Below are 25,717 nucleotides of genomic sequence, written 5' to 3' on the forward strand. Positions count from 1 at the left end.
TTACGGTATTTTGAACAAAATTTGTGAACTCGTGTTATAACTAAGTCATTTATGAATATTCTTTTACTTTCCACTACTCAAGATGTTCACTGGTATCAGACCGATCCAAACATATGTACTTTTTTTAAATTTTGTTTCATTTTTTTTTTTTATCGCCTCTATGGACAATAAAAGCAATGATTGTGCAATGAGTACGAGCGATTATGGGTATATATACTTTTGCAAAAAAAAACTCAGGTCAACTCATTCCCTAAAAATAAAAAAGGACGCTGGTTTTTGCAGATCTTAACAATAACCAAAACCCAGTGAGCTTGACACACACATCACACCTGGCAAAAAAAAAATTCACATGTAAAGGTTTATCATGGCATGTTCAAAGAAATTTTGCTCCTAATATGCCAGTACCCCAATGTGCGAGTACCCCAACGGTGCAAGTACCCCAACGTGGCCCGGGCTGCGAGGGCCCTTTATAGCTGCTTGCAGCTCTAGTTTAATTTATTACTGCGAAATTGTGTCAGTGTATTCCTTAGCGGAACGCTGAATCTTTTTATTTTGTTAAGTTCAATAGGATGCACATTGTAAAATGACGTTTCTTTACTGCATGCGAACCAGAAACCATCGATGCGTACTTTCCATATTAAGAGCTATATAATTTTAAACTAGAAGTAATTTCCGATCTTCTGCACATTTTAAAATTGTAAAATACACTGTGATGCCAGTCCCCACAAATATATGCAGTATAATTTAATTTATTACTGCTAAATTGTGTTATGCCTTGGTCAGACTACACAAAAACAGCCCGATTTTAGGCCGACCAACGTGTCGCGGACAAACGGGGCATGTCGTAAACGATTTTGGGTTGTCTTGACGTAGCATCGCCCGTGTAGTGTGACACGTTCAACGATTGGTCGCCTGTTATCCGGGACGGTTCACGACCATCACGACGGAATTCTAGCATATTAGAATTTTTGCTCGTCTTGATGCATATTGTGACATACCTTCGTCGTCGTCTGTTTGGTTCCACAGCATTGACCAATAGCGAGAGGGAACACTGAGGTAAAGCTAGCCGCCTTTTCTTTTTACGCGGTCAAGTCAGCCGCACTTCATTTTTTCTGTTCTCCCTTTTGTAGATTTTACGGTAGTGTGCTCGAAGAGACGCTGGCACAGAGAACGACATCCTGTTTTCAAAATAAGAGATCAGTTTTCAAAAATAAAATTAAATTCAAACGCAATTTAAAAGATGTTAATTTTTATTATTATATTTAACAGTTTAAAAATGTTTGACTATAACACAGTACCAATTCACATTTCACTGGGAATGCACTCTTGTGGGGTGATATTGAGCAATAACATTGATATGTACAATATTAAATTAATTTAAAATTAAGCAAAGGTTGAAATGGAGAATAAAAGAGGTGTGTGTCATTGAGCAGACATGCCACTATGAGCCAGTATTAATTTGGGGTCAATAGGTCACATGACCAAGAAGCTATTAAGTAAAAATGATAATATTTATAGAAAAACAAATATTTAAAATAAGTGGAGGTGTAAAATGAAAAAAATAAAAGGTGTGCATCATCTATCAGACATGCCACTATGGTGCAGCATTGGTTTGGGGTCAATAGGTCACATGGCCTGGGAGCTATTGAGCTCAAAGGTTAATATTTACAGAAAAAAAAAATTGTTAAAAATAAGTGGAGGTCTGAAAACAAATATTTAAAATAAGTGGAGGTCTAAATTAAAAAATAAAGGGTGTGCATCATCTATCAGACATGCCACTGTGATGCAGCATTGATTTGGGGTCAATAGGTCAAATGGCCTGTAAGCTATTGAGCTCCGAAGCTAATTACAGATATACAGAGAAAAAAAAATAAGTGGAGGTCTAAAATGAAAAAATAAAAGGTGTGCATCATCTATCAGACATGCCACTATGATGCAGCATTGATTTGGGATCAATAGGTCACATGGCCTGGGAGCTATTGAGCTCCGAAGCTAATATTTACAGATATACAAAAAATAAAAATAAGTAGAGGTCTAAAATGAAAAAATAAAAGGTGTGCATCATCTATCAGACATGCCTCTATGATGCAGCATTGGTTTGGGGTCAATAGGTCACATGGCCTGGTAGCTATTGTGCTCAAAAGCTAATATTTACAGAAAAAAAATATTAAAAATAAGTGGTCTAAAATAAAATAAAAACAAGAGGAATGTAATTTATAGATGCAATAAAATTATTGAATAATCATTTAATAATCGAGATTTCAGTCTTTATCATAGTAATCATCAGTATAATTTTTCCAATAATCGTCCAGCCCTACCTGGAAGCTATATTAAGTACAGTATTCGTTAGTACTTCTTTTAAAAGTGCACTCAAAACATTTTGCTCGCGTTAATACTGTGTGAACATTTCCCAAAAACCTATCCAGCCAGCCAGCCAGCCAGCCAGCCAGCCAGCCAGCCATATTCTACCACATTGCACCAGCTTTAACAGTGAAGCCCAGACTTTCCTCTCCCCAGCCACTTCATCTAGCTTCTCAGGCGGCATCCCAAGGTGTTCCCAGGCCAGCTGAGAGACATAGTATCTTCAGTGTGTCCTAGGTCGTCCCCGTCGCCTCCCGTGGTTGGGACATGCCTGGAACACCTGTCCAGGGAGGCGTCCAGGAGGCATCCGAGACAGATGCCAGAGGCACCTCAGCCATCTCTTCTCAATTCGGAGGAGCAGCGGCTCGACTCTGAGTCCCTCCCTGATAGCCGAGCTCTTGAGGGAGAGCCCGGACACCCTGCGGCGGAAACTCATTTCAGCCGCTCCAAAAACCTGTTTTTAAAAAAAAAAAAAAAAGAAAGAAACTAAAAAGCACAGGTTTATTGGTGAACAATAATCGAATAATTCTTTATTTGCATAGAGCATACGCCCACAGTTTTGCTGCCCTTGCTCTTTTTAATTGGTTGGCATTTAAACCCAAACATTCCTCATGATACCAGCATGATATTTTTACAAGTGTAAAAATATTATAATATATATTATATACCATATAGAATATATAATAATAATAATAATAATAATAATAATAATAATAATAATAATTATATAGAATTATAATATATATAATAAAGTGTAAATATTAGCTTCGGAGCTCAATAGATAGATGATGCACACCCTTTATTTTTTAATTTAGACCTCCACTTATTTTAAATATTTGTTTTCAGACCTCCACTTATTTTTAACAATTTTTTTTTTCTGTAAATATTAACCTTTGAGCTCAATAGCTCCCAGGGCATGTGACCTATTGACCCCAAATCAATGCTGCATCACAGTGACATGTTTGGTAGATGATGCACACCTTTTATTTTTTCATTTTAGACCTCCACATATTTAAAAAAAAATGTAAAAAAAAAATCTGTATATCTGTAAATATTAGCTTCGGAGCTCAATAGCTTCCAGGCCATGTGACCTATTGACCCCAAACCAATGCTGCATCATAGTGGCATGCCTGATAGATGATGCAACGGCGACATGAATAGAGGACCAAAAAAAAAAAAAAAAAAAAAAAATATATATATATATATATATATATATATATTGTGAATGTTGTTCCAATAATTTCAGAGATTTGGGCATATGAGTATAGATGGGCACATATTTAATGAGGATCGATCACATTTTCATAGAAGTCGGGCCAGGCTTGGCCGCCTTAATTGTCACCTGCGCTCTCACTTGAAAGTTTTTTTTTTTTCTTTTCCCCCTCCGAGTGAGTAGCGTCCTATCCAATGCACCGTACTAAAACAAGTCAAATGTGAATAAATTAAGCAGTATAAAAAATTACTCAAACTGTATAATATTTAAGTGTTTGATAAAATAATAACACAATGTCATCCCGCAAATTAATTAACAAAATCGACTGTATTTCCCCGGCGCATGCAGGCCTAAATAAATTAAAATACAGTGTTGGCTACTAAATCATATTTTAAACACTATTGAGGAGCAGGGAGCGCAAGCAATGCCCTCACATCACACTTGTACCATGCGTGCTCCATTCACGCAAATACTCCGTCCGTGCCTCTCTTTTTTTTCTTTATTTCTTTTTTTTTGTTCCACCTCCCCGACAAAGAGTGGCTGACGCGTCTCTCTTGGCAAGACAACACACGATGATCGGTTGGTGTCTTGTCACGTTCAGACTTGTAGTGTGACTACACGCCCCATCCACGACACAGAGCGAATTTATTGGGTAATGTGACAGGGCAACTGTCGTGAGACAAAAAAATCGCGTAGTCTGACCTTGGCATTATAGTGACTCCTTTTCACGACACTTTTATTTTGTTAAGTTCCCGGAAGCGCTGTGAAGCCGCTCTCAAGCCAACACATCGATAGTACTTTCAGTTTCACTTGACGGTGCTTTATAGGAGGATCCTGTGTGACGAATTGTTTATGTTTCGCGCGTTGCATCATGGCAAATGAGTGGCAAAAACAAATGTGTTTTGCATGCATGGAGTTCGATGCTTTCACACAATTGGAGGAGGATTAAGAGAAGCAGATAGTTAAATCTTGTGCCATAAATTGTATGGCCCGTCGGGGACCGCGAAAAGGGAAAGAGATGGCTGAAAGCGGGAGGACTGGTTATAACTTTACGCTCAAAGCCTGGATTCTGTCTGATGCTGACGGGTTTCTAACGCTCACTTTATTGCCGGTAAGTACTTGTGACTATACATTTGTTAATTTGATAGGATTAAATAATAATAATAATTGAGTATGTGCATTATAAAATCTGCTGAGTCATATTGTTTTGCGGTCTTATTCAGGTGTTCCCAAGTACGATCGACAGCCACCTTGACTTGTTCCTCGTCTTGAAATGGGCTAACCTGGATCGCTAAACGTGAAGGCTAATGACAAAGCCGTCCAGCGTTACGAACAGAGGATCAAAAGGATCATAATTGTGTTATGGATTTCTATAAATGAGAAGTGGGGAAGGGGGAAAGTGCCTAGTTTTGTACTTGAGTGTCCACATGTTCATCTTCTCCGAATAAATAATGCATTCTGCATCTGTTTTGATACCTGCCGATCTCACTCCTTGTGTATACGCAGTAGGGGTGTCACGATTCGCCAACTCCACGATTCGATTTAAATTTCGATTTTGGGGTCACGATTCGATTTTTTTTTCGATTTATTTTTTTTTTTTTTTCGCTCCCCCACTTTATAACACAGAGGCATATGCTTCTGTAGGCTAAGGCGAGTCTATGATCATTGGTTCTATTCATTGTACAGTAAATCTTATTTCAAAAGATCGGCTACATATAGGTGATGCAATTTCCATATTATTTTTGTGTAAATTTATGTAATATATGATAATTGACATTAGGCAGGAATGATCAAATTCAAAGAATTTATTTACAATATAAAGTTAACCGTCTTGTTCTTACTGAAGTGTAAAATAAAAAATAAAAAAACAAAAACAAAAAGTCACAGTGGGTGCCTGCCATCTATTGACTGTTTTTGGTTACAACAGTGTGCTGTGTGTTCCTCTTAAAATAATGTGCAATGTGCAACAACAACAAAAAAATATATTGTATCCAAAGTCATGGAACAAATACAGCCTGAACAAACTAGATCCCAACATTTACAGTTGCTGGGCATACTGTAGCGTGGTTCAAGTACACCAATTAAATGTTTGAATCCAGCGTTTTCCACCGCCGAATAAGGCTGCAGGTCTGCTGCTATAAATAGACCTATGGCGTTAGTTATAGCTTTCGCGCGAGCTGAAGTGTGTGGAAGTTTCACTGTAAATGAGGATGAAATAGTTGGTTGGACCGTTGTTTTCCCACTTCTAGTTGAATTTGATAAATCTAAATCTTTGTGATGCCTGCGTAAATGTCCCGTCATGTTTGTCGTGTTTCCCGTGGCCGAGTACAGTACGCGCACATAGCATATCTTGCAAACTGTGGTCTTTTTATCGACAACGTGAACGTTGTCGACATAACTCACCGGGAACGCAAAATGTTTCCAAACTGGTGACGAGAGAAGCGGGAGCGGCTTGAAGCACCATTGCTGTGTCTGTCCGCGCTTGCCATGACTGCAGGAGAAGTCAGCTAACAAGTGCCGTTAGCTAGTAGCTGAATGGCCGCGTCTCATTTGCTTTCCTGGGAGGTGGCGGCGGCGGGTGGGGGTTGTAGGGTGGGGGGGGCATCGAATCGTGTGTCCTCTCTTCTATTTCGATGCTCGAAATCGTGACGTAATTTCGATCGATTTCGAGAAAAAAACGAAATCGTGACACCCTTAATACGCAGTAGCTATAGTTGTAAGGTCCATCCTGACAGCTCCATTAAAGGTGCTACAATATTAGTATGCTACGTAGAATGACTGCCGGTTTCTCCAAGACTGGATTTGAAAAGAAAAATTTTGTCAGCTCTGATATTCAGTTGTTAAAACGAGACCAGATGCCATTGAAATTCTCCCACACAGGACAAGTCTCACTGAACTAAAGTCACTGCATTTCCCAAAATAAAGCAAGAATAAGCTGTGGTGCTTGTTGACATAATTCCCCCATGGAACTATTGTTGACTGTATGTTGATTGTTTTGAGGGGTTGGTTTGTGACGTTCCACAAACTTAAATGTAATGCAATAGTCTGCCTGTGTCCAAATTCACGAGGCTGGGTCCTCCGAAGGGCGAATTTGTCGGTTGTATGACGTCACTCCCGCACGCACGGATGTACACTTCAATGAAGAATAATTACCCAGTTTTGCACAGGGCTTTGTATTAAAGAGCAATTTGTCCCCAGAGCAGATGTGTGACCAGGAAACAGGTGAGTCGGACCAAATTTTGTCGTAATCCCACGTCTCATATGGGCTTTCAATAGTTTTAAATTGTCGCCAATAAATCTCCGTAAACCTCCTCCACCCTTCGGCCGTTAACGTGGTTAAATAACAGCGACTCGCCCTCTAACTTTCTTCGTGTATGGTGTTTCTATACATGTTTTCTGCTACATAGCCATCAGCGCATGCGCTAAAAATGTCAACAAAGGATCCTCCTATAGCAACGACAGTGAAGACGATGTTAGACTTTCTTTCTTGGAGTTGCTGAATAATATACATCTCACATAAAAAGATTGGTGGCTTAGAGTCACTCCAAGTGACAAGACGGCATCCATTCGGCTCTTGGCTCTCACATGGAGCTGAGGGAGGATACCCATGCAGCAGCTATGCTGCTGTGCTAATTGCTAACACCGGTGCGACCGAGTGCGTTCTGTCAAAGCAGGGAACTGGTGGAAGTGCTCCACCGTCCAAATGGCTCCTCCACTTGAACGTTCTGCCCCTTAAACATTGTGTATTGTACCTCCAGTGTAGTACAGTGCATTTCTATTGGGTAATTTTGACGTGGACGTTTCTGCTGCTTCGCGCCTGGAATTCTCTACAAATAAGGAAGCGGTCGTTAATCGAGCGTTAAAAAATTTAGTGCCGTTAAAGGCACTTTAAGTTAAGAAGATAACGCGATCATTTTGACACCCATAATTATTACTAACCCTAACCCTTTTCTGACTGAGGACCATAGTCTCTGATTTTCAGAGAATTGGTGCATACCAAAATTGTATACTACAATGGGCTGTGAACAGTTAACCGTACACGTTTCTCACCATCGCATTACACTCCCTCATTACAGTATGAGCCGCCTGCTCAATCGTGTTTCCCCTTTTTTTTTTATTTTACATTTAATTAATTTTAGTAGATCACCGTCACGCCTGGAACTGCACACTCTTGAGGACACGTGATCCATGACGGCGCTGCGCTATGGCTGCCGTGTCGTGGAATGAGGCACTGCTGCTTACTGGCCTGGTGGTGGCCTACTGGAACAGCCTGTTTTGCGGCTTTGTGTTTGACGATGTCTCTGCCATCCTTGACAACGAGGACCTGCGGCCCAACACGCCATTGAAGAATCTCTTCCTTAATGACTTTTGGGGTACACCTATGGCGGAGGAACGTAGCCACAAGTCCTACCAGCCATTGACGGTGTTCACCTTCCCCCTCAACTACCTGCTGAGTGAGCTGAACCCGGCCTACTACCACCTGCTCAACGTGGCGCTACATGACGTCACCTGTCTGCTCTTTCTGCGCGTGTCGCCTCTTCCTGGACCGCGCCTCCGGACTGGTGGCAGCGCTCTCTTTGCCGTGCACCCCATCCACACAGAAGCCGTGACCGGTGTAGTTGGCAGAGCTGAACTCCTCTCGTCAATCTTGCTCTTGGCTGCTTTCTTGGCCTACACCAAATCGACCGGCGTCGACCACTCCATAGTGTGGGCTCCCATCGCTGTGACCGTCGTGCTGGTGGCGGCAGCGACGCTGTGCAAAGAGCAGGGAATCACCGTGGTTGGCATTTGCTACGTGTACGTGGTTTTTGTGGCGCAACGGTTCACTTTACCCGTGCTGCTGGACAGGCTGTACGGGGAAAGGGCGCCTTCCCGTGCACCATCCTCAAGATGTTGCTGAAGCTCATCAACGTGCTGGTCATCAGCACGCTACTGCTCGTCATCGTGCGTGTCCAGGTCATCCAGTCGCAGTTGCCCGTCTTCACCAGATTTGACAACCCGGCAGCCGGCAGCCCGACTCCAACCCGCCAGCTGACGTTCAACTACCTGCTGCCCGTCAACGCCTGGCTGCTGCTCAACCCGAGTTGTGCTGCGACTGGACCATGGGCACCATCCCTTTGGTGGAGTCTGCTCTGGACCAGCGCAACCTGGCCACTCTGCTCTTCTACGCCCTTCTGGGCCTGCTGGCGTACCGCAGCATCACCTGCTCACGCAGTTCTGCTAAGAAGGTAGTCCTGCCCTTCATTCCTGCACCCAACATGTTCTTCCCGATGGGATTCGTCATAGCTGAGAGGGTCCTGTACGTTCCCAGCATGGGCTTCTGCATGCTGGTAGCGCATGGATTCAAGGTGGTCTCCCACAAAGGGTACCTGAAGAAAATGTCTTGGCTGATAATTGGCGTGCTGCTGACCACGCATGCTGTCAAAACCTTCAACAGGAACTGGGACTGAGAATCAGAATATACTACTCTGAAGTTGAAAAAGAACAACGCCAAGCTGTGGAACAATGTTGGCCACGCACTGGAGAACCAGAATGATTACGCCAGAGCGCTGCAATTTTTTCTGCAGGCCACTTCAGTGCAGCCGGATGACATCGGCGCCCACATGAATGTTAGGAGAACCTATAAGAACCTGAACAAGTCCAAAGAGGCCGAAGATGCCCATTTGGTTGCCAAGTCCCTCATGCCGCAGATTATCCCCGGTAAAAAGTATGCGACACGTGTGGCCCCCAACCATCTCAACATGTACATCAACCTGGCCAATCTGATTCGCGCCAACTAGTCCCGGCTGGAGGAAGCCGACCAGCTTTATCTACAGGCCATCAACATTAGGGCCCGGCTGGATTATTGTAATGCACTTTATTTTGGGATCAGCCAGTCCTCCCTGCAGCGTCTCCAGCTTGTCCAAAATGCTGCTGGTCGTCTCCTCACTGGTGCCCGGAAGAGGCAACACATAACCACAGAGCCACAGGGCCAAAAATTGCACCTCACACAGCTTGTGCAGCCTATGTGGCGAAAATGGCCACACATTTTTCACCTGTCCGGATTTGTATGCCAACAAGATCAAGCAGCAGCAACAGCGAGCTGCTCGTGCACAACCAGCTACTCTTCGGCAGTCTTCTGGCTCCCTCGTAGCTGACCAACAGCAGCAGTCACAGGCTCAGGGCCAACCTGAGCCTCCTCAGCACGTGGCTTCGCAGCAGACACAGCAGCTTCAGCGTTCCCGAGTCCAGTCCGCGGATGGTCTTCAGCCAGCAGTTCCCCGCAACGGGCTTCGGCATCGACAGCACTCTGCGGATCGTCCTCAGCCTCCTGCCTTCCATGATGGGGCTCAACATCGGCAGCACCTTCGCGGCCAGCTCCACGGTCTTCAGCAGCCATCTGGTGTTCACGATGGCGCTCCTCCTCAGCTTCCAGAAAGGCATCAACATTAGCGCGGTGTCCAGCCGGCACGCCAGCAGGATGAGGAGCAGCCTCGTGTTTCTTCCCTTCGGGACATGCCTTTGACTGCTTCTGCTCCTCCAGATCAACATCTGGCTGTTCGTCCACCCAGAATTGACGATTCTTCCCCCTTTACTAATGAAACGAGTTCAGGCAATGAAAGCGAGTATAGTCTGATAATTAATGAAAGTGTTGATGATCATGATGCACAGAAATCAGAGAGTGCCAGCGAAAATCCTAGTCCTCAGTCAAGTGATGAGCATTTGACAGCGGCACAGAGAGCTAGTACACCTCTAGATAACAACTCAGGCTCTTTCTCCCCGACTCCTGAGTTTTCGGCACCATCCATGTTTGTATCACAAAGCGATACTCAGGATAAGACATCCAAAAAGAGAAGAAAGAACTGTCTATCCAAAAATAAAGAAAAACGCCTAGATGATAAGCCTACTCCTTAAAATACATTTTATTTGCATCATGAGCTGTCTAAAAATAGCAACACTAAATGTACGTGGTATTCAATCACAGAAGTTCAGACAAGATAAGATGGGCTATCTGATGAAAACTGATTTTGATGTATTATGTCTACAAGAGCTTCGATTGAAAACAAATACTGATGTGGAGGGAGTTATGAAATTGTGGCCTAAGGGCAAATGTGCAATATCTATTGGTGACAGCAATACTGATGGTGTACGAATATTTTTCAGAACCCACGACGTAGAGATATATAGAAGGAGAGACGTTATTCCGGGAAGGCTCTTATTATTGGACCTTTATTATAGAGGCGAGAAATATAGGATTATAAATCTGTATGCCCCCCAGGATAAGAGTGGGAAAGTCCATATTTTTCGGAAACTTGGAGAGTTATGTGTTGGATTTAAAGTGATCGTATGTGGAGATTTTAATACTGTAACTGAGGAAAAGGATACGAGGAGTCGGCACTGCTGCCTTTAAGCTGAGTCACGAGGGAAAAGTGTTGAGAGACACGTCTTAGTTTTAATTTGATAGATGTTTATAGAAAAATTAAGCCTATGGGAAATGATTTTACAAGATGCGATTCTAAAACTAAAACACGTATTGATCGTATGTATATTTCTTCACATTTTAGAGTTCTAAATTTCGCGACTGTCATGTGATTTCACTGATCATTTATTGGTTAACACCCTCATCTCCACTGTGGCCTCTATTCATAGAGGCTACTGGAAACTAAACATACAATGTCTTCAAAATAAAGCTATAATAGCTGAGTTAAAACAAGAACTTAATAAAATAATATAGTTAAAGTTTTTAACAAATTCAAACATTAAATTATGGGAAATATTGAAGTGTAGAGTGAAAGATTTCTACAAATTTAAATGTAAAGAATTAAATAAACTTAAAAATGAAAAGTATGTAACATTAGTACATAAATATATTGATCTAACTCAAAATAAAAATAGGACTATTGATGAAGATATGATGTTAGACATAAAATCACAAATAGATTTGAATAACGAACTGTTCTATAATATACATAAGCAAGCTAATACCGATGATAGAGGGAATACAACATATATTAATATGATGAAGAAACGGCAACAAAGTAAATTTATTCACTCAATAAAGAATAAAAATGGTAATTTAGTATACACTGAAGAAGAGAAACGTTTCGCAATAAGGGAATTGTGCACAGATTCCTACAAGGCAATAAACTGTGTGCCTGAAGCAACGCAAATCTTTTTCAAAAACATCCCTGTAAATAAGGATGTGGATTTCTCTTCTCTACTTGGTGAGATCCATAAAGATGAAGTGATCCAAGCTATAAAACAATTAAATACTGATAAAAGCCCAGTCCCTGATCGCCTCCCCTCGGAATTCTATCAATTGTTCGTGGATGATTTTGTAGACTTATTTACCAGTATGTTAAATGAGGGTTTAGAGAGAGGATGTTTGGGCGATACTTTATATGAAGGCGTAATGTGCTTGTTATTTAAAAAAGGAGATGAAACAGATGTGAATAATTATAGACACCTGACCATAATGAATATTGATTATAAAATATTAGCCAAAATAATAATGAATAGATTAAATGATATACTTGATAAAATAATAGAAAAAGAACAGACATGTGCCGTTAAAGGACGGGTAATGTGGGATAATCTCTCCATTTTGAGGGAAATCATTCATAAAACAATATCTGAGAAAGGCTTTTATATAGTAGGCCTAGACCAGAGAAAAGCTTTCGATTACATATCGAGAGATTATCTCTGGACAGTCATGCAACATTATGGTTTCCCCCGAGATTTTGTCAATATGGTTAGGTGCCTATATGTCAAATCGCATGTAAAAATAAATGTCAATGGGTTTTTAACAGATGGTTTTGACGTGGAGAGGGGTGTGAAGCAGGGATGCCCCCTGAGTGCTGCCCTATATGTTTTAGCTATGAGTCCTTTGATTAATAATATTAACTCGGATAACCGTATTACCGGTATATATGTGGGACATGCTCATAGGGTCGTAGCAACTGCATACGCTGATGATATTACTGTTATTGTTAAAGATAATCATGAGATGGATATTTTAACGGCTCATTTAAATTTATACGAAACTGCATCAGGGGCCATGTTGAACCATGCTAAATCCGAAGGTGTTTGGGTCGGAAATGAAAGTGAAAAAAAAAAGTATTAATATTCAAATTAAACAAGAAATAAATATTCTGGGCCTAATTATTTGTAATGAGATTTGTAGTGAAAGAAATTGGCAGGATAAACTTGGAGTAATAAAAGAAGAAGCTCAGAAATGGGAAAATAAAAATACAACCTATAAATCAAGAATGAATATAATTAAAACATATATAATGTCTAAAGTTTTATTCTTCGCTAATATCTTTCCTCCGGATCACAAAACAATTATTAAAATGAATAAGATCTGCGTGAACTTGGTCTGGGGAACAACACGCGAGGTTACTAAAAGGGAGCTCCTTTTCAAAGGAAGGAACTTTGGAGGTCTTGGTGCGGTGGAATTAGGCTGCAGACTCCAAATTGCCTTCGTAAAGAATATGCATCTAGCTATATCAAGGAAAGCTCCGTGGATCGGTGACTTATCGCTTTGGAAAAAAAGAATAGGAAGAGCTAGACAGGGCCCTACATATAAATTAGTTTTCGGAGATTTTGTTGCCCAATATGAACACCTGAAATTGGATTGGAATGGTCTAACATGTAAAATGATCTTTCAAAAAATAAATGATGTACGATATGGTGGGCAGGTAAACTTTAAACTGTTAGACAGGAATCAATGCACAGAAGTTATCCGCATTTTAAATATAAAAAATACTATCATTCCAGAAGGGATGAAAGGTACAAGATGGTTGATTGCTGTAGGTAGGCTCCCGACCGCGCAATTGTATCATGGTCATGTTTTGTTAAGACAAAAAAATGCCCTATGAGTAATTGCTCAGAGGATGAAACACAGCAACATTTATTGATTGATTGTCATAGAGCTCAGCAAGCTCAGCATTGATGAAAGATGTTGGACTTAAAATAGATGTTAAATATCACTATTATGTATGGCTTGATAGAAAATAACATACCTTCTAAAGATAAAGAACTATTTCAAATTATTATAACTGTTTGTGTAAAATTGTGGAAAACCAGGTGTGTTATGAGTATGAAGAATATAATAATTGATAGCAACACTGTGTTTAGACAAATCCTCTGTTTTTTAAGGAAAGAACGAAATAAGGACAAAAAGATGCTTTTCCCCTGGCATATTTTACAGTTGTAAAATGTTTTGGATGTTTTGAATTTTGTGTGTTTTAATTGATCGTGTACCTTGTGTGTAAATAATGTTTTGTACTTGCTGTTTTGAAAGTTTTTTGTAAATGATGTGAAACTGAATAAAGTTTTGTAAAAATCGCAACACATAACCCCTATGCTGGCCTCTCTTCACTGGCTGCCCGTGAAATTTAGAATCCATTTTAAGATTCTTCTATTTGTTTTCAAATCTCTCAGTGGTCTTGCCCCACCTTATCTGGCCGAGCTCTTGCACCCCTACACACCAGCCCGGGGCCTCAGGTCAGCAGACCAGACACAATTGGAGGTACCGAGTGCTAAGCGGAGGCTTAGAGGAGATCGAGCCTTTGCTGTTGCCGGTCCCTCCCTTTGGAACGACCTACCACTAAATATTAGGCAATCCCCCTCGTTATCCTCTTTTAAAAGATGTCTTAAAACACATCTATATTCCTTGGCTTTTGGCGCACCCTGAGACTTGTTCTTGGTGTTTTGTGGTGTGTATGAGTTTGATGTTTAGTCTACTTATTTATGTATTTATTTATCTCTTTATTCGCTACTTCTTATTTATTCACTGATGTAAAATGTATTTAATTGTAAAAAAAAACAAAAACAAAAAAACCCTGTATTCGCACTTCAAAATGTTTGCTTTTTTCTTGTTTACTGCAGAACTGATGTTTATGTACAGCACTTTGTATACAGCAACGCCTGTTCTTAAAGCGCTTTATAAATAAAGTTGAGTTGAGTATATATAGCTACTTCCTCTACTTAACTTTCCTTTATTAATTACTTCTGTGCATCCTTATTTAGTCAAGCTTGCAGTAGTATAGACCTATGTGTGAATTCTTATTTGCTTAGTTAGTAGAAATAGAAAAGAAACATTTTTGCAAAAACCAAACATCAGCGTGAATTTTGTGTGTATTGGGTAAAAGACAGATTTACAAGGCTTTTCATTTTTTTACTCAATAAACGTGTTGCTCCTAGAGGCGACAGAGAACTGCAGGCAGTCTTTCGTGTCTGATACATCTTAAGCAATCCTAAATCACGCTAAACATGAATAATCACAGAGACAATACAATACAATTGACAGCACTGTTGACAATGTTGGATTTTATTTTATTTTTTATCAATTTCTATTCTGCTTCATATGTTTCATCAGGTGCTGAACTGCTTGTGAATCAGCTGCGCACTGAAGTTGTGGTTAAAGAGAAAGAAAACCCCAACATTTTTCTTGTGGGAGCCTCCTGTCAAAGACTACTCTTTGGTGCCGAAGATTTGGGTCTCTTCAAGGAGTTCAGTGATGGATCAATGCGAAGTTTTACATGCATCAACAGCCACAACTTTAAAGAATTTCACGGTAACAAGGAGTCTATTCTGTGTTTGTATCTTGTGAACCATTTACAACTCAGGATGTTTTTAGTGTTATGGCTTGGTTATCTGTCCGTTTTTAGAATGCATATGAAAATGCTAATGAACGGTAATAAATAATCAGAAAAAAAGAGGCGAAAGTCCACGGAACACACTGCGAAGGCCAACTTTAAAGGGACACTTGAGCCATTTTCAACAGTAAGAAGATATTTTGTGTTGGGGGGGCGGTGAATGTAGGTTGCCGTGGTTTGGGGGTACTTTCCGCCCCCAAAATTGCATGGGAAGTCAATGAGTAAACCAAATCTAATAAAAGTTATGCAAAGGAGAAAAGGACTTAAAATATAAACATCCCAACCCTAATTTCTTGGGAAGGGTATCGGTTCTCTTTTTGATACCACAGCTCCTCAACATTTGCATTGACAGTATAAAACAAACCTGTATTCGCACTTCAAAATGTTTGCTTTGTTCTTGTTTACTGCAAAACTGATGTTTATGTACAGCACTTTGTATACAGCAACGCCTGTTCTTAAAGCGCTTTATAAATAAAGTTGAGTTGAGTTTCTGGAGTAAACCACCTCCCCACAGTTTACAGTGAGAATGAACAAAAATGGACTTTGTAGGCCTAAGAGAGAGGGGAAAGCTGCACATCTAGTCTCAAATTTGATTGCTGGCCTCGTATGACGTCATTTAACAGGTGCGATAAAAATGATCGATAGTGTCGAGGTTATGATCAAAGGCCGTGTATGTTGTCCTATGACAGCGACGATAAAAAGGATCGATGGGGTAGGATTGTTTGAAGTTCTAAACTAGGTTTATTTATGGATATGAGCTTCAAAGGAGGCATTGTAATGAACTGTAAAGTTGATGGGTTAATGGGTTAGGATTTCAAAAGACTATCTGATATGAGTTATTTGTCTGGATGCAAAGGTAGGAAAGGGAGGGTTGAGTCCATATGAGTCCAACCCTGACAAACGATTAATATGCAGAATGCTGCGGCGTATTTACAAGTTCCCTACGTTGTGTACTTACACACCTGAATGCACCATTTGGCTTGTAGCTATCCTGGGGCGAATCAGTGCGATTCTGCTGTCCCTTAGCATTCTTTAAGCTGTTTAACAACACTCCAGTTGGCGTTAACTGTAAACTAAACACACAATAAGAATTATGTATATTTAACTCATTCACTCCCAGCCATTTTCAAAGAAGCAATCCCGTTCACTCCCAGCTGTTTTACTGGATTTTGACTGATTTTGCAAGGCCCACAGAATATTGTGTTCAATTGCTATAAAAGCATGGAACCTATCAAAAGAATGATTAAAATCTCTTCTTTCATCAGGAAAAAAAAGTGTTTCTTTCTGTTTCCGTTTTACAGCAATTAGCATTAGACGAGCGCTAAGTTTCATCAATTTTCACAAATCTATTTATAACAAATCTGTTCTCCCATGTGGCATAACCCCGACTTTCAATTCAAATAATCAGTTGTTCCATTTAAGCTTATGGGAACAGAAAGGAATTACACACCTTCATCATCTTTTCTCAGATAAGTTTATATCGTATACAAACTTGGTCCAAAAATATGAAATAAAAAACGGGAATTTCTTACATTATCTGCAAGTTAAAAATATGGTTAAGAAACAAATCCCAACACTTCAGGATACGCTCCAACTACCTGTCTTAGCTAAAGATATTATAAAGCTTTCTCCAACAACAACAACAAAAATATCAAAAATATTGTCAACTTCCGCTTACCCGCAGGACTTAAATCGGGAAATATGTCCTGATCGACTCTCCAATTAAAGGGTTAGAAATTCCCCTTTTTCCTCACCAGCTCTAAGGCGTCAGCGTGAGGAGACGGGAATTAGATAAGCCGATATATCAAAGTGGATTCACCTAGGTTTGTTCACTGTCTTCTTATCATGAGGCCAATCCGTTTTCATACACCTATCAATCCTGAGTGAGTAACCACACACAGAACCCAGGAATGGTAGTATGTACACCTCACTTACATTGGCAGCTCCACTTCTCTGAGTTGTTTGCATTTGTTATTGACCTAGTAATTTAATAATCCTTGTTAGGATCATACGGATTTGTTACATATCAAGCAGGAGTATTTGACTTATATTAATACAGATGGAAGCATTGGTTAGAGGTTGTTCAAATACACTTACCTTCTTCCAGACGTCCGATGCTGTTGTTCGTCTTGGAAAAAATAATGATGTGTACTTATAAAATGTCCAAAATAAATAAAATAAAAATTAAAAAGAAAAAGAAAATAATTAATCCACAACTGGTTTTTCAATTATTTTATTTGGTCTTATAAAATGACCTCGGACTTATAAAACGTCCAAAAGGAATAAAATAAAAGTTAAAACAAAACAAACAAATTAAATCACAATTAGTTTTTCAGTCATTTTATTTGGTCTTATAAAATGACCTCGGACTTATAAAACGTCCAAAAGGAATAAAACCAAAACTAAATAAAATAAAGATTAAAACAAAACAATAAAATTATTGATTCAAAAATTATCTTTTCAACAATTTTATTGACAATAATAAGATAACCAATATAAATCATAAAAATCACATTTAATGATATAACTTTAAATCAATCAAAATAAAATAAAATAAAAACAGGAAATTAAAAATAATATAAACCTTTTACAAAAGCTTTCTAAGATTGATCATTTCTCGAAAAAGCTTAAGACCTGATTCACAATAAGATGTTTTTGGCTGAAAATAATTTAAAGATATGAGAGTGTATTAAATGGCCCCCACCCTAACACGCGATTAGTCATTCATATCTTCCTATTATACATCATTATTGATAAAAGATTTGTACCTTACCCAATCAGTGAAGAAAAATTCCATTCACGGCTAGAGTCCTTCGTAAAAAAATTCAAAGTCCCAACAGCTATAATCCTTCTTCGGAAATACACTCGATACCGACCACAATCGCAGGGTGAAGAAAAAGGGCGTCGATCCCAGCTGGTGACGGCTTTTTATCACCTTGGGTCATATCACTGATTTCTTCCGATAAATGTCCTTCCGCACCTTCTCATATCAATGCGCACTGAGACTTATTCTCAGTAATCTTCCACAGATGAGTCATGAGGATGAAGTCATACATTCTTTACAAATGTGTCATGGATACACAACGTTGAATGATGAGTCATGAATAAAATATGTCAAGGTCTTAGCTCTATTCGACAATGATAAATGTTAAAATAAATAACATCATAGATATATTAATTAAGCAAGCATGAATAACATGTATATACATGACATGTTAAATCCCAAATTCTCTCAGGGAACTTAACAGGTTAATTCTAATTTCTGTTTCACATCTTGCATGTCATTTGTTGAGAGAGCAAACAATACATACAGTTAATCTTTTCAATGCAGTTACAGCAATATTATCAGCGATAAAAGACAGCATCGCTTAAAAAGAAAAGACAGCAAAACTTCATAGTTGGCTTTCAATGTGCTATAACCATTGATCCAAAAATCAGGTTAACAATTGTCGAATATAGATTGTGTTGTGTGTATTATTACTTAATTCAGGATATCATTTATCTACACTAATTTGTATCTGGCCTTTTATGGTCTTATATGGAATGTCCGGTGTTTGTTGACCAGGCTTGGTTGTACAGGTTTGGCGGCATCTGGTGGTTACTTTGAGGAACTACACCCAGAGGCCAAAGTTTGATTATCAGTCCTATAGACACCTATTGGTCTCTAACTAAGAATTGAGTCTAGCCCATTAATTTGTTATCTCATTTTACATGATATGGCGTTTCATCTGACCCTACTCAATCTACTCAATTCAACTCAATTCAATATATAATTTATTTTTATACACAGACAAAACGTATTTACCTACTTTAAAATGGGAAAAAGACTTGTCTATAGTTCCGGAACCAGACTTTTGGACCCAAATCTGTGAAAATGTATTTAAAATGACAAAACATACAAATTTGCAACTTATCCAATATAAGATACTTCATAGAACATATATTACACAATATATGATGAAAAAAATGGGACTCTCTGACTCCAACATTTGTATCCCCACGTGAGCGTTGAAGTCCCCCAGCAGGACGAGGGAGTGTGTATGCGTATGTATATGTGTATATATGTGTATATATATATGTGTGTATATATGTATATATATGTGTGTATATATATATATATATATATATATATATATATATATATATATATATATATATATATATATATATATATATATGTGTATATATATATATGTGTATATGTGTATATATATATATGTGTATATGTGTATATATATATATGTGTATATATATATATATATATATATGTGTATATATATATGTGTATATATATATATATGTGTATATATATATATATATATATATATATATATGTGTATATATATATATGTGTATATATATATATGTATATATATGTATATATATATGTGTATATATATATATATATATATATATATATATGTGTATATATATATATAAAGTTAGGAAAGTAATCTTACTAGCAATCTCTTAGCATGTTAGCGCTTACCTTCACGTTCTTTGGAAGACTGTCCAAGACTGTCTTGCATCGGACCCATAGTAGTCGTCATCGTCCGATGAAACGTCATCTGTGCAGACGTGCTCGGTTGTGCACCACTTTTCTCCGGTGTTAGCATCGCTAGCCGGTGGGGCCTTAGGACGTTATTAGCATCGCTAGCCGGTGGGGCCTTAGGACGTGGTCGAAACGGCCGCGTCACCGCTTCAACTATGACTTAACCCCGTCATCACTGTGCTCTTGAGCACTGGTCGATACTTTTGAGCTTTGAAAATAAGGATCAAACGTGAGCTGATTGCCATCTGTAGCCTTTTTGACTCCCTTAGCCAAGTTAGCCATTCTCTCCCCCTCAACACTCTAGCTCAGCCTCTCTCCTTCTACTGATGTCTCCTACCCGATCTTGTCCAAAAGACTCATCACAGCCATCTAGTGGCCAGGAATATTCATTATAGTAACACGATCGGCTTGATACTTGGAGCACAGCTGCCCAAGGCTTTCCTCCACCCGTTTCCATAAAAAAACATAGTAGACGTCAATTGACGTCTATGGCGGCCTATCCTAGGATTATACTGAACGTTTTTAAACGTTTATGGCGGTCAAAGAGTTAAATGGAGGCTCTCTGTACCAATAACACAAATGGTCCTGTGTATTATACAGCACTGCATGAAATTGTGTTGCCCTATAGCTGGAATAATCCCTCAAAGTACCATACCCAGGTATATGTTTGCGATAATGGCCATATGTCACGCCAAAGGCAAGATGAAACGAACAGTTTTCTGTGGTAGATACAATACATGGTTCTTTTGGATTCAAACATATTTATTGAAAGTGAAGCAAACATTCTGATATATTCACACTTTGGAAAATGGCTGCCAAATGATCCCACAGTCAAATCTGAGATGGCCGTTTAGCTGAATTTTTCTATAGGGCTTTTTTTCTGTCTACTCCAGACTTCATGAGCATTTTTTTTAGGTTTTTTTTAGGGCGTCACAGTGCGAGGTGACGATCTTAACCGCCTGGCTACAGCTACAGCTACCCATTATTAGAAGTACTATGGCTTATTTGTGCATTTATTTATCTCTTTATTCACTCGCCTACTTCTTATTTATTTAGTGATGTAAAATGTATTTACTTGTAAAAAAAAAAAAGAGTAAAAAACAAAAACTTGTATTCGCACTTCAAAATGTTTGCTTTGTTCTTGTTTTGTTACCTTATTCTTTACTGAAAAACTGATATTTATGTTTATGTACAGCACTTTGTATACAGCAATGCCTATTCTTAAAGCGCTTCATAAATAAAGTTCAGTTGAGTTGAGTTGAGTTTTCTTGCATATTTGTTGTGAATTTCTTACCTCTGACCATTTTCCTTTTTAGGGGATGGCGATGGTTTTCTCAGCATGGCGGAGTGCCAGTACATCATTAAACATGAGTTGGAGACTTTACGAGCTAAAGATGAGACTCATGTTCCAGGATACACACAAGCTAAGCTGTACCCCGGGAAATCTATCAGTGAGTCTATATCAAGTACCAATTCTACACAAAATTAAGTTCAACAATTGTATGCAAAACTAAGTCAAGTCAAGTCATCTTTATTTAGTAATACTATTGCAGCACTTGGCGTCCAATGGAAAAGAAACGGCATTGGGTTCAACGGGTGCAAATCTTTATTCTTTCTCGAGCACCATGAAACTAAAATGTATACAAAAACATCACATCAAATGTTGTCACATCCAATAAAACTGTGGAGAGAGATTTGTCTCAAAAATATTCACACAAATAAATTTGTGATTTTCACATTTTTCAGATTCACAAACATATTCGTAATTTTCACGTGTTTTTCAGATCTGCAAACATTTTCTTTTTTTGACATCTTTTCCACAGATCCACAAATATAATGTGACAGTTTTTCCCTTGAGCTTGTTTTGCCTTCACTCAAAAGACACGCTTCTTCTACTTTTACCTCTTTGGCCGCTGCTGCTTTATCGGCGTAGAAAAAGTTTACCTGAAGAAGAAGATTTTCTTTCAAGTGAAGGCAAAAACAAGCTCAAGGAAAACAAACTAAGGTTGCATTTAGTTTCCCAACTTGTGTAAAACAAACACAATCAAAGGTCAGCTAAAGACTCGATTTCTGTTTATCACTTGCCAATTTTCAACAAGAAACGGCTCATTCCCGTTCAGTGGAGACAGCAACACTGCCTCCCTGTGGACGGAGTCGTAACAGGCCTTAGACAAGTTAATATCTGAGGGCTTGTGTGCAGGCACATGCAGAGGGGGGGCTATAGGTGCCCTGGCACATGCCCTTTTCACAAGAAGTGCCCAAAGTGCCCCTTTGTCCAACCTTTTTTTTTTTTTTTTTTTTTTTTTTTTATTGTAATACAAATTTTGTTGCCTTTCAAAACTAAATTCCAACATAAAAAAAAAAAAGAATTATGATTATCTATTATTATTATTATTACGCTACATCGCTACCGTTGGTTGCAACTCCTGCGAGATCCTAATAGCCAGTGACAACTGCACGGGTGCAGGCGCTCAGACGCGCGTCCTTTGACGTACAAATCTACTTCTGTGTCAGCCAGCGTCAGCATCAGCTCATCCGCCGGCCGAGTGGCCGCCCATGTCATATTTATGTAGCAAGTTGTGTCTTCCGCTGCCTTTTTGTTGATTTAAAAAAACAAAAAAAAAGCAAAGTATGGGAGCCACCACAACGTCACCCTCGATCCAGGCTCACCCTCTTGACATCGCTGGAATTCCTGTGAGTCTTCATGTTATAACATTCACATGAACACATGTTCAAGTGAGTGAGGAAGCCTATTTGAATCAGTCAAGACACACACAACGCATCATGGACAATTTGTAAACAACACACACAGTGATGGAGTTAAACAGACATAGCCCCCCCCCACACACACACACACACCCACGCACACACGCACCCCCACGAAAACAACAGCAATACCTTATGTTGCAGGATAAAATCACTTAATACATTGCAGTAAAATGTGAGTTTAATTCTGTTTTTAGGGCCCGAGCAGCGACCGCTGCGAGGTCCCTATTGTTTTTGTAAAAATTATTATTATTATTAGGGCCCGAGCAGCGACCGCTGCGAGGTCCCTATTGTTTTTGTAAAAATTATTATTATTATTATTATTATTATTATTAGGGCCCGAGCAGCGACCGCTGCGAGGTCCCTATTGTTTTTGTAAAAATTATTATTATTATTATTATTATTATTATTATTAGGGCCCGAGCAGCGACCGCTGCGAGGTCCCTATTGTTTTTGTAAAAATTATTATTATTATTATTATTATTATTATTATTATTATTATTATTATTATTATTCTTCTTCTTTATTCTCCGCAAACGATCGCGATTTTGGGTACCTAAACATTCACGAAAACTCACCGAACTTTGCACACTCCTCAGGCCCGGCGAAAAATTTGATATTATTAAGTCGTCATAACAATGCGACTCGATAGCGCCCCCTAGCGTAGAAAAATAAAAACCAAGCCCGGCACGTTTGAGCTAGAGCAACAAAAATTGGCAGGCACGTGTAGCACCCCGAGACGCACAAAAAAGTCTATTGGGACCATGTAGCTAAAATGTACAGGAAGTGAGCTATGAATTTTTTAATGTCCAATTTTGGCCTATTTTGGCACATTCACTGTGGTCATGCTTTTTCCCCCTTTGCAAACATTTTTCATCCAATTGACTTCAAACTTGGCATTTATCATCTCAAGACCTGAGAGAAAAACTGGGCAAAACATCTTGCCTTTTTGAAATACTATATGACGGGGGCGGGGCATCAAATATTGCCTTTAAAATTTCATTTGTCCAGAAAGAGCAAATGCTTAATAACTCCCATGTTCAAGCTCCAAAAAATCTCAAACTTCTCAGGCAACGTAATAGTCACGGCCTGAAAACATCTATATGATAAAATTCAGTTATACATATAGCGCCACCTAGTGGTTACAATAAATGTCATACTTTACGTTTTTAGCTACTGTTCTGAGCTTGTTGAAGGGATCCATTTGAAAATTGGTCAAAAAAGCCTTAAGATGTTGATCATGCCCCACACCGAATATTGTAACTTTTCGCCAAAGGGCGTGGCCGCTACGGTGACGCAAAGTCTGAAGATTTTTCGTGAAAATAAAAGCTGCATAAACTTGACTGAGATGATCCTATCTTCTCAAAATTTCACACATTTGATGAGAGTCCAGCCCTAAAGACATCTACTGACTTATATTTCATCTAACTGATAGCGCCACCTAGTGGCAATTTTTTTTCTTACGAATTTTCTTCTACGTTTTTCTCCAAACACGTTAACTGGACCTACCTCATAATTGCTCAGATGAGGGTTTCGGCCTTCATGATGTCACAACACGAAGTTTGTGAGTTTTCGCGAATTGCTGTAGGCGTGGCTAAGCGCTGTTCGCCAAGAAAACAACGCCAGTTTTGAGGGTCTAAACATGCATAGAAACTCCTGAAACTTGGCACACACATCTGGCCTGGTAAAATGAGCAATATTTTATTGTTGATTGTGCTATTTTTACAAAAATGACTCAATAGCGCCCCCTAGAAGTTTTTAACGAAGCAGCCCCGGTTGTACGTTTAAGCAAAAACGACGAATATTTTTAGGTGTATGAGGGAGCCCAAGACCTACAAAAAAGTCTCTTGGACCCATATGCTAAAATGAACAGGAAGTGAGCTACGAATTTTTGAATGTCCCATTTTTGACGATTTTTGCACATTCACAGGGGGCAGACTTTTGCCCACTTCTCCTACACGTTTCATCTGACTGAGTTAAGACTTGACCTGGACCATGTCAGGACCTGAGCCAACGACAGGGGGAAAAATCTTGACCTTTCGAAATACTATATGATGAAGGCGGGGCATCAAAATTTGTGTTTCACACTGAAAAAGGATATGCTTGATAACTCCCCGGGACATGCTCCAAAAAATCCCAAACTTGACATGTATGTTTATCGTCAAGGCCTGAAGTTATCTCTATGACAACATTCAGTTATATATGCAGCGCCACCTAGCCCTTGAGGCATGAAAAAAAAATACCCCACATACGGTATTTTGTACAAAAAATGTACACTCATTCTAAGTGTGATAACTAAGTCATTTATGAATATTCTTTTAGTTTCCACCACTCAAATTGTTCACTGGCTTCACACCGATCCAAACGTATGTACGTTTCCATTTTGTTTTATTCATTTTTGATTGCCCCTTTAGACAATAAAAGTAACATTGTGCAATGAGTACAACGAGCGATGATGTGTATATACACTTTTACAAAAAAATACCAATCAGGGCAACTCATTGCCTAAAAATAAAAAAGGACGCTGATTTTTGCAGGTCTTAACAATCACCAAAACCCGTTGAGCTTGACACACACACTGGCAAAAAAATATTCTACATGTAAACGTTTATTATGCCATTTTCAAAGAAATTTTGCTTCCAATATTCCAGTACCCCAACGTGCAAGTACCCCAACATGCAAGGACCCCAACGTGGCCCGGGCTGCGAGGGCCCTTTATAGCTGCTCGCAGCTCTAGTTATTATTATTATTCTTTATTCTCCGCAAACAATCGCGATTTTGGGTACCTAAATATTTACGAAAACTCACCAAACTTTGCACACTCCTCAGGTCCGGCGAAAAATTTGATATTATGAAGTCGTTATAACAACGCGACTCTATAGCGCCCCCTAGCGTAGAAAAATAAAAACCAAGCCCGACACGTTTGAGCTAGAGCAACGAAAATTGGCAGGCACGTGTAGCACCCCGAGACGCACAAAAAAGTGTATTGGGACCATGTAGCTAAAATGTACAGGAAGTGAGCTATGAATTTTTTAATGTCCAATTTTGGCCTATTTTGGCACATTCACTGTGGTCATGCTTTTTCCCCCTTTGCAAACATTTTTCATCCAATTGACTTCAAACTTGGCATTTATCATCTCAAGACCTGAGAGAACAGCTGGGCAAAACATCTTGCCTTTTCGA

General features: G+C 39.2%; 1 protein-coding gene and 1 pseudogene across 6 annotated transcripts in view; both read left to right on the forward strand.

Annotated features, from left to right (window-relative positions):
- The window catches only part of ano10a (anoctamin 10a), a 306,259-nt gene that overhangs the window by 102,510 nt on the left and 178,032 nt on the right, over positions 1 to 25,717 (forward strand). For all 6 annotated transcript variants that reach the window (XM_077526020.1, XM_077526019.1, XM_077526021.1 and 3 more), the window contains 2 exons: positions 14,937 to 15,134; positions 21,085 to 21,219. In XM_077526020.1, coding sequence (XP_077382146.1) covers positions 14,937 to 15,134; positions 21,085 to 21,219 — 333 coding nt within the window. The remainder of the gene's footprint in view (positions 1 to 14,936; positions 15,135 to 21,084; positions 21,220 to 25,717) is intronic.
- On the forward strand, positions 7,779 to 10,079 carry LOC144022324 (protein O-mannosyl-transferase TMTC3 pseudogene; annotated as a pseudogene).

This window comes from Festucalex cinctus, chromosome 7 (assembly GCF_051991245.1).
Source record: "Festucalex cinctus isolate MCC-2025b chromosome 7, RoL_Fcin_1.0, whole genome shotgun sequence".
Lineage (NCBI taxonomy): Eukaryota > Metazoa > Chordata > Actinopteri > Syngnathiformes > Syngnathidae > Festucalex > Festucalex cinctus.